The sequence below is a fragment of the Phaeoacremonium minimum genome (genome assembly GCF_000392275.1).
Source record: "Phaeoacremonium minimum UCRPA7 unplaced genomic scaffold PA7_03_scaffold_587, whole genome shotgun sequence".
NCBI lineage: Eukaryota > Fungi > Ascomycota > Sordariomycetes > Togniniales > Togniniaceae > Phaeoacremonium > Phaeoacremonium minimum.
This window is the reverse complement of record NW_006921489.1, coordinates 2,293-12,503: the sequence shown is the minus strand read 5'-3', so window position 1 is coordinate 12,503 and position 10,211 is coordinate 2,293. Positions and strand designations below refer to the sequence as shown.

At 48.5% G+C, this 10,211-nt stretch overlaps 2 protein-coding genes across 2 annotated transcripts; one reads left to right on the top strand and one right to left on the bottom strand.

The window, feature by feature from the left end:
* Window positions 1-2,144: 2,144 nt before the first annotated feature.
* UCRPA7_8331 (putative allantoate permease protein) lies at window positions 2,145-4,314 on the top strand (the record flags this gene model as incomplete). Its single annotated transcript, XM_007920846.1, has 4 exons — window positions 2,145-2,203; window positions 2,776-3,348; window positions 3,411-3,458; window positions 4,089-4,314. 4 exons carry the CDS (start codon window positions 2,145-2,147, stop codon window positions 4,312-4,314), a joined length of 906 nt encoding a protein of 301 aa, XP_007919037.1.
* A 2,703-nt stretch (window positions 4,315-7,017) lies between these two features.
* Window positions 7,018-8,674, bottom strand: UCRPA7_8330 (putative glycosyl hydrolase protein; the record flags this gene model as incomplete). The annotated part of the gene is made up of 3 exons (XM_007920845.1): window positions 7,018-8,309; window positions 8,443-8,524; window positions 8,594-8,674. The coding sequence occupies 3 exons, from the start codon at window positions 8,672-8,674 to the stop codon at window positions 7,018-7,020; spliced, it is 1,455 nt and encodes a 484-aa protein (XP_007919036.1).
* Between the last annotated feature and the right edge of the window lie 1,537 nt (window positions 8,675-10,211).

The following is a 10,211-nucleotide window of genomic DNA, read 5'->3' as shown; positions in this document are numbered from 1 at the left end:
ACGTGACTTGCCCTCTTTTTGTGGTATTGTATCGTGGTTTTTGTCTTCTGTAGCTGATGTGGGGCAGTTGCGGCAGGCCTCTGGCGCAGCATTGGTGGCGGAACATGCCTGAGGTATCACGTCTGCGAGATGTCCAGCACACCTTCAATTGAAAAATTGAAGTGGCTTGACGCATAATCTGGATCTGATCTGAGTGTTTGAAAAGGGGTTTCACTGTTTGTAAAGCAACCGATCCTGCGGATTAAGTCATTTGCGTGCGGATTAAGTCATTTGCGCTTGTCAGGGACAGTAGTGACTATTGTTGAATGCCGTCCATTGTAGCACTATTCACACCAGTCTAATAAAATGTACGGGAAAACTCTACGAGTGCCATGATTGCCATCGCCTGTCCATATGGCATAGCAGTTTTCACGATGTCTTTATAAAATTGCAGTGTATCCCCCATACCAGTCCCAAAGCTAGTTTGGAGAAGCTCTCCATCCGGAGACACATTATCAAGGACCCCCTTGATGGCTGCAAGAGCAATGTCATCATAAGTCCGCGAGACATCAGAATCTCCTATCTCTGCTGAGAGATATCGCTTTCTCCTTGCTTTCAATATACCGTACGCGAATCCTGCGGTCGCTGATGCCTCGGGATATGACCCTTCCAAAGTTGACTGGTCGAGTAAAGTCCGCCACAGTCCTGATTCTGGTTCTTGGAGGTGTATCAAGGCACGGCATTGCGCACTCAAGGTATTGATGAAATGTGAGCGCAACGCAGCCATTGCAGGTGTAGATGCGAATGAGACATCATCGAGCAACTCCAACATTTCCGGAATTACAATGGTAATCCAGCTATTGCCTCTTGCCCACCGTGCTTCAGCAAAATTGTGCCCCACGTTACCCGGCGCTGAGTGATCAAATTTCCAGCCGTGAAAGAAAAGACCTGTGCGGCTATCGAATAGATATTGGATTAGAATGCACATCTGCCGTAGAGCTTCCTCGATATATTCCGGTCGATTGAGAACCTTCCCAATTTTGGCAAGAGGTAGCGCTGTCATCATTAGAGTGTCATCCCAAAGCTGGTCGTCGTTGGTTTTCACGTATGTAATATGTTGCATCCCGCCGAATTGGGTACGGGGTAAGTCATGCATAGCCCAATCACCCCAGCTTTCCAACCATGGTAGATAAACAGGGTTCTCCGTCTTTTCATAGACATATGCAAGCGTTAGAAATACGCCCATAGTGTTGATATTTTTAGTAGCTCCCCCTTCGGCAAATCGAGCTGCGAACGAATCCTCGATGATCTTGAGCAATTCTGGCTGACCGGTCATCTCATATTGTTTCCATATGCCGTAGAGGCCGACTCCATGTGTCCAATCCCACCCATTCCAGCCCTTAGTGTCGATAACTCGACCATCAGGAAGTGGTACAAGGTACTTGTCGTTGGAATCTGTCAGGCTTACGAGCCTATTGATCAGTAAGCCAATGGCCTCGTGTACTCGCTCTCGAGTAACACCATGGCCTTCGAATGACATTTTATTTGTTCTTGATATTTTCATCTTTGAGTGTTGTTCAATTAAAATATTCTGAAAATAAAGAAACGAGTGGATAGGTAATATGCCAATACATTGCGAGAATCAAATTCGAAGTTAATACTCATTACGGAAAGAGTGGAGATGAAAGATAGTAAAGAATGATCGCACATACCTCATCTTACTCGGCAATCTTTGAACCGAAGGAGATTGTCAGGATAATGCATTCGCATACTGAGTATCATACGTCTGTTTTCGCTATAACGTGGACCTCAGTGCAGCCTCGGACACACTTCCCGAGCACTCGCCCGAGCCGAAAGTTCTGAGGCTGACCTCGGGACATATGCTATTATTTTTTGGCTTCATGATTGGTTATTCGCCCGCTAAACTGACTCGGGAGTCCTTGGCGCCATCAGCTTTGTTGTACTACTGCGTACGTAGTAAGCGAAACAAGTCCGTCCCCCGCATCCCCACTTGCTAGTCATAAAAGCTAGGCTCTCAACCAATCACCGTGATCCCTTGAATATTGGTCCTTCTTACCTATGAAGTGCAGCATTACGAACACTCGCTAGATCTTCGTACCATAGTCTTCTCTCTAAGGAGTTGGAGATGCCACCCCGTCTCACCCATGGTGACCCTTAAGCTTCTTAGACGATATTTCCAAGTTGCTTTGAAGGATAACGCCGAGTAAGTGAAGATCTGACCCTGCTTACCTTGGCTCCGGGTTGGGCTCAGTCGAAGTAACTTTCACTATGCTACATGTGACTAGCATTAATCTCCAAGGAAGAGTACCCATGATCATCCACCAAGACTCTTAGAAGATCAGACATGCCAGCCGGTATAAATCGTGCCGAGAAGTTCTAATGGGCCACTTTGGGCTGGAATCCTTTGGCCAATTCTCCACACAGCTAGGGCGGGTCGAGACTTTCACTCAAATCACCCCGTGGGGGAACAGCTGGTGGCCCAGGGGATTAGGTAGTATCTCCAATCGCATAACTTGGAATCAATTGTGGGGAGGCCACCTTGTCCTGATATAAACAGGACCTACCTCTACGCCTTGTTGGTTCCGAACACACCAGCATCTACACTCAGCATTCGAATCAGTAGCATATGCTCCCACAGTTCTTCCTCATTTTCAAGATTGAAATTTAGTTTGACTATTCACTCCAAGCTTAGTTGTCTTTGTTGCCATTTCTGTTGGGACATCCTTTCTTTGCTGCTATGGGTGGTCAGGACCCCCAGCATCGGGATCGCATCAGCCAGGATGTCGCGCACTTGGAGACGATGGACACAGTCGCCGATATAGAGGACAAGAACGCCCATTCCCGCATGGACCGGGAGGTCGCTGAATACGCTGGAGCTGAGCGAATTGATATTGATGAGGCAACCGATAGGCGTTTGAAAAAGATGATCGACAAACGCATTCTCGTCATCATGGTAGTTACGTACTTCATGCAAGCGCTTGATAAAGGAACAATCTCGTTCGTGGCAATAATGAACTTCAATAAGGACAACGGATTGATTGGGCAACAGGTAGGTGTCGTCACGCAGTTGGGTACCCCGAAGAGTCAAATTTGTAAGCTGACCAAATTCACTATCCAGTTCCCATGGCTGACGACCTGCATTTACATTGCTGTTCTCATCTGTGAATACCCAACCAATCTCATCATCCAGCGAGTACCAATCGCCAAGTATCTGTCATTCAACATTATATGCTGGGGCATAGTGCTGATGTGTCATGCTGCTTGCCATAACTTCGCTGGTCTCGTCGTAGTAAGGACCCTACTTGGCATGTTTGAGACCTGCTGTCAACCCACATTTGTTGTTCTAAGGTAAGTGATTTGTTTTCAGAAACGGACTATCGGCTTTTCCTATGACTGACTATATCTACTAGCGCAATGTGGTACAAGCGGCATGAGCAAGCCCAGGCGGTGACTTTTTGGTACGTGCTGAGCTGTTATGTTGCCCTTCCACTTGCTAATTCCCCCCGGCAGGTATGCGATGAACGGCGGTCAACAGATTGTAGGAGGTTTGTTGGCGTATTGTTTTGCCTTGATCAAGTCCGGACCTTTACGTTCATGGCAAGCACTATTCGTAACATATGGCGGCTTCACTATCCTCTGGGGTCTTTTCATCTTTTTCTGGATGCCGGACTCTCCTATGCGGGCCAAGTGCTTCTCTGAGGCGGATAAACGTCTCATGGTAGAACGGGTCCGTGAGAATCAGACCAGCTTACAAAACAGAGAGTTCAGGAAAGAACAGGCGGTTGAGGCGCTGTGTGATCCGCAGACCTGGGGTTATTGCCTCATCTCGATATGTACTACATTACCAACGAGCGGTCTTGGAGCCTTCAAGGCCATCATTATCCAGGGTTTCAAGTTTACGGTGTTGCAAACACAGTTGCTCGCTATGGTCCTCGGTTGTTACATTATTATTATTCTGTTTTCTACCCTCTTTCTTATAAGAAAGACAGGCCAGAATCTACTAATCATGGGTCTTTTCCTAATACCGTACGCTATCTTATCAATCCATCCTTTGCTCACAGCCTCACTAACTATTTGTGTTCTGCTAGGTCTTTTGCCGGTACCATCGTCATCATGACGGTTGAGAATAAGAACCAGGCCACCCGCATAGGTCTTCTTATAAGCTACTATATCATTTTCTCGTTCTGGTCTGCCCAGACGACTGCATTATCAATGATCAGCCGCAACGTCGCTGGACAGACCAAGAAGGCCGTTGTCATCGCTGCAAATTTTGTCGCATGGGCCACGGCTGCTTCAATAGGTGGGCATCAGTAGCATTTCCAGATGAAGCTCCATGCTAATCCAGAACAGGTCCCCAGGTCTTCCTGTCTTGGGATGCGCCTCACTACTTCATCGCTTTTTCAACACATCTAGGGTGCTATAGCTTACTGGTTTTTGTCATCATCGCTCTGCGCTGGCATTTGCGCCGTCAAAACAGGAAGAAAGATGCGATTGCACCGTTCGACCCTACCCTGGCCAACGCATTTGACGACCTGACCGATCGAGAGAATGCAAATTTCCGTTATGTATATTAAAAAAGATCTTATGATCTGGATTATTATCAACTCCATGGTTTAGGAGGGAATTTCTGTAAGGAGAGAATATAGGGAGCTGGTGTAACTTAGAGTGGAATGAGTTGACGACTTATCAAGGTTGGGACATGAGCAAGCTTAGCTATATCATGGAAAACGCCTCCCAACTTACTCCTTGCCTTTCTTCCCAATCCTGACTTGTCGTTTGAACAGCGCGGCTCCAACCCCGGATCAATTCTCTCCAATAGCATGTTTCAGCCGCCGGACTTAGATACCCTCTGTCTGCGAAGAGCTTCCTTTGCCTGCTAGCAATGCCTTCAGCAATATCCCCATGATCTTCTAGCCATTTGATGCTTTCCTCTAGATCGGACCAGTCTGGTCTTACAAACACAATATTGGCATCTTCGGGACGGTAATGCTGGGGCCACGCCATTCTCTCACCCTCGGCTGGCTCCCATGTCTCCTTGCTTCTAAAAGTTGGATCAAGCAAGGGCAAATCAGACGAGAACAGCGGCTGAATTAAATGTGTGGTGTGTTGCATCCATACGATGGGCGGAGTAAGAATGATGCTCTTGCACAGTTGCAGAAATTGGAAGCGGCCGCTGTACGTAATCCCCTCCGTGTGCAAAACGTACTTGTACTTACAAAAGTCTTCAATATTTAAGGAGTTCGTCGCAACCGTTTGACTGCCCGACCCCGTATCGACTTGAATCCAATGGAGCTCCTCAACATCTGCCCACGCTGCATCTTTCGTACTATTTATGAGGTTAACCCGCAGCGTCGGGTTGTATACACTGTTGTAATCCTTCGTTCCCCTCCACACTGGTCGTGAACTCTTTTGGCTGAATGGCAAAGACGTTTCTATGGCTTGGATGGCATCTGCTACGCGATAAAATGAGCCGACAAATGGCAGAGGCCACGCCCAAAAGGCAAAGTGCGGCATAAGGAAAGCCCGGACGATGGGTGGATTTCCAGAAGATGGCGCGGCATACGCCGGACGGGAGTAAGACCAGGCTGTCCCCGTTGGCTGGTCTTCGATATTTACTGCGAATACAGTATCGGGTAGCTGGCTCGGAGATGTCAAGATTGCACGGTGAATCTGGTGGAGTGCCGCTGTGCGAGCCTGTCATGCCTGTGTCAGCCCTAGGTATCATTACGTACTTGGTCCGAACCTGTCAGAAGCAGACCTGTCTTAGATTCGTGGGCAGAGAATCCCTGTCATCCCAATTGATGATGGAAAGCTGACAACTGAAGTGTTAGTTTTAGACCATAGTACATAATTCTACATGTCAATCTGCACGCACTTGTCCGTCCTTAATCCTAGCTTGAAATAATCCCGAAGCCCTTGCCTGTTTCAATGGGAATGGGCCCAGAGACACAGTGTCGTCAATGCTCTTGAACAATCCAGGAAATGTAGCCCTGCATTCGTGTTCATCCATGTGCAAAGTTTTGATAGCGTGTTGACCAAACGGCCTGGAGATGGCTATTCGAGGAAGCTCCAGATAATCCCCTGCCCCGAAGTACAGCGACAGGGTTAAGCACATTAACAAAACACACATTTGTGTCCATCGTTTGGCTCTCCGAATCGACATACTCTTTCCAGTGCTGAGGACCATACGTTTTTTGCATCAATATTCGTTGCAATTGGAAATTATGAATCAAATAAAAGAAAAAGAAAAGGGGGGCATGAATAACCAAGGACCAATCAAATTTCACATCAAGGATCAGTTAAGACTGTTTCGTTGCCTAAAGTCCAGATGCATTCTTGCTTTTGTAAGCAATCCAGCTGTTGCGGCACGAGCTTAACCGTTATATTAGCCTACGCAACCCCGGCATTCCCATTTAATATTTCAGCAAATTCCATGAAAAGCTTGTTCACCAAAGAGTTCTTCTCAGCTTGCCACATTGGCTCTCGTATCAGGTTAGAGGAAATCCCACCCATGTCACCACTGGCCAGTATAACTCATTTGACCTGTGTACTAGCGACCTCGTAGCGCCATGATCGCCAAATCACGCCTAGTGCACACATAGCAATGAATCGACTTCCGGGGATATGAAATTCGCAACATATCTAAGACTCGGTATCATAATTTTGAAAATTGATTTCGTCCACCTTTTGCTCAGAAGGTCTATTCAATACTTTGTTTTAGAAACAGCGGTCGATTGACAACCGTGGACCTGTCTATACACGGACATCAGTACTGAAGAAAATCTATGACATGGTCTGTATAATTTGGTAATGAAAAAGTACCATTTCGGAACACTTGGGCTATTTCATGCACGAATCTACTGATGATGACAAACTAGGAGACATGTTCTTCCCAGTAGCTTGTTATTGCCATTTGAGTTATATTAATCCATAATGAACTAGTGGCTTCTATGTATGTGTGTGAAAAAGGGCAGCCAAGTTTAGGGGAAAACAAAATCTTCAGCCCTCCTCTAGACCTCACGCAGCAGCTACTAGAGCTCCGAGAGCCGAGGCTTGGGTGCGCCAATCGCGGACGTTTGGAGTAGCCGAGGAGTCAGCGCCGGTCCAGTGGACACCGAAAGTATTGAGGGTGTTGCGATCATTGTTCCAGATAGAGTTAGCCTGTGTCGTAATGTAGTTCTTGTAAGTGGAATTTCCAGTGGTGTCAGCAAGGTCTTGCATATAGCGCATGAATATCCCCTTGAACTGCTTGGCGTTGTCATCACAGGAACCTGTCTCGCAGGACTCAGTCAAAACACCGCTCTTTGTCAGTACTGAACTACTAATGGCGGCATCGCCCAGTCGTTGGGCCAGCGCCAGGGCACTGGCGTCGTTGGTGGCTCGATAGACCTCGAGACTGCCACCGATGGCGAGACCTTGGTTGTAAGTCCAGACTACGTCGTCGTTGTTGGCGCACGAGTTTGTCAGGCCGTCATTAACGAGGCCAGCAGAGTTGATCAGACCGCTATTCTTGAACCAGTTCCAAGCTGTTACACCGCGGTTGAGGTACGTTGTGTCTCCGGATATCTGGTTGTGTAGCTTCGCATTGAGCTTGATCCACAGACCAATGGTCACGGCATTCTTGTACGTCTTCTCACGAGACCACCACATACCGCCACCACAAGTGGACGTGTCGTAATACTGGTTTAGTCTATCAGAGATAAGAGTTGCCTCGTTTAAGTATTTGGAGTCGCTGGTGAGTTGGTACGCCGTCGACCATGCAACGGCCCACCAAAGAGCATCATCGTTGGCACGGCTGATAAAATCGCCCTCAATCGTGTCAGTGCTCTTGACCCCGGCGGCGAACGAGGCCTTGTTGACAGTGAAGGAGCGGTCCACAGCCCACAAATACTGCCGGTCGCCTGACTTGATCATGTAGTCCATCAGTGTTGTAATGGTTGCAGCCGAATTCCACCAAGACGACAGCCACCACGCCGTGTCGGGCTGATAAGCCCACATGAGCGCGTTGGCTCCAGCTGCGGGATGGTTGCTGCTAGGTCGGGCGAACGCCGTACAGGCGCCGTCGTTACCCGTTACCGCGCGGCCACAAGCGCGGACCGCGCCGCCATACAGCAAAGCCAGAACGTCGCGAGTTGAGAACATGACAGTAATCGTGCCCATGTTGCCACTCGGGACACTCACTCGACCGAGTGAGGAGCCTCCGTTAGTCCACGTGTTTCCCTCGTCCCAGGAGCGGTCCAGCCAGATCTCATCGCCCGCCGCACCACCGGAAATAGAGCCCCAAGCGAGGCCACGGTTGTCCATGTGCACTTTGGGATGCCGCGTTAGTTTTCTTTTCATTAAGAAGGACTGCAAAACACAAATGCCCTTTTAGCTGACCGTCTTATTTGGACTGCGAAGCTTACACCTTACAACTACATAGCAAGTGCCAGGGTTCCTTACATTGAATAGTGCGGCCAGCAAGGGTGTTACCACTAACAGGCTGATAGTCGCCTTGCGCCGTGGAGGCAGAGGCGCCATCACACTATGAGCGAGATGTAGTCAGTAGACTAAGCCACATATCAAGCATTCGAAGGGACAGTGGGCTACTCACAGCTCCGCTTAGATCACAGGCCTGCATGTGCACCCAGCCAGTGCAAGCAATGCCGTTAGCGTCGCCACAGGCTCGGAGCATACCCCGTCGATGATAGTCAGGATCAGCCAGGTTGTACATCTGAGTTCTGGTGCCCGTCCATCCCATAGGGATGGTGACCTTGCCAAGGAGCTCATCCCAGGTCACTCCGCCATCCCAACTGCGGTCTATCCAAACTCCATCACCGGTTGCTCCATTGTCGATACTCGCCCACCCCATGGCATCGGTGTCCGAGATATGCAGGCGAACGATCCTACTGTTGGGATTGACATCGCTGACGGGGAACGTTTCTGACGTAGCTTGGGACGGATCCAAGGGGTCGCAGCGCACAGAGCAAACACTGCCATTCGCCAAGGCTTGAGGCCCTTGAATAGTGCCGTTGCTGGCCACAAGCGGATCGCTGGCTCTGTTTTCTAAGTTGTTGCTAACCGCAACGGCCCGGCCATAGGTTCTCGCATTAGCATGAGCAACAGCGTGGTCAAGAATGGTTACCGAGGCACGAGCGGAGATGTGTTCTAGCGTTGGTGCAGCGACTAATAAGCGTGCAAGCCCAGTAAGGAGTCCAAGGACACTCGCACTTTTGCATCCCATCATGAGTCTGTTCTCAAGAAATCAAAGGAAGACCATCGATCTAGACTCAATTCAACTAAAACCTACTACATTTTTCTTGGGACTCTCAAAGAAAAGAGAGAGACTGACTGTAAGCTTATCTACGTAGTTTGTAACTACATACTAGTAGCTATTTGGATCAACTTCCTAGGAAGGGTGAGAAGGTCACGTTACGGTACGGTCAATTGCCTCTAAAGGGAGCGCCGTATGACTCTTTATTGACTTCCAGTACTACTCTCCAGCGGCACAATGTAGGATCGCACCATTCGGCCCGAGGGACCCATGCCAGTGCCAGTAACGTGGCCCTTTGGGCAAACATACGTTCTGTATGACTTCACTGTCATGAATTATGGCCTTACCAATTCGTAGATGTGTTGCAATAAGGGAAATGAAATAAGATTCCTACCTTAGCTTCGGACTGCCAGAGGAAGTTAGGAGTGATTACGGCTCCACCTCACCGGTTGCGGGTGCCGAGCAGCATTCTTAGCGCCCTACAGGGCCATGGTCCAATCTGACCCCTGCGATGTGGTTATGGAACAAGTAGCACTCAATCAATTCACTGGAAGGCTCTAAACTATGCGGAATAAGCCAAGATTATGCACGTCAAACCAAGAATAAGAAGCTGGCTTAAGCTAGTATAAAAAGCGCACCACGGGCCCTAGAGCGTTCTACTACATAGTGCCTCGAGCCTTACAGGGAGCTACTGAAGGGCAGGAGCGCGCTAAGTGGTCAAGAAGACCGCGGTGTACATCTAGGCAGAGGTTACATACTACTGACTGTAAACTCCCAGTATCCACACAACTTTAGAGGGAAATGACAGCAATAAGTAAATCCTCCTTCTATGGAAAAAAAAAAAAAAACCACGAGGCAAGCGAGGCTATTAAGTTGGCTTTCTACGAGTATTATGGTACTTCAAATACTTTTCAATGAGCAATATAGGCTTTTATTTGTTCGCTTGAAGTAGGTGCTG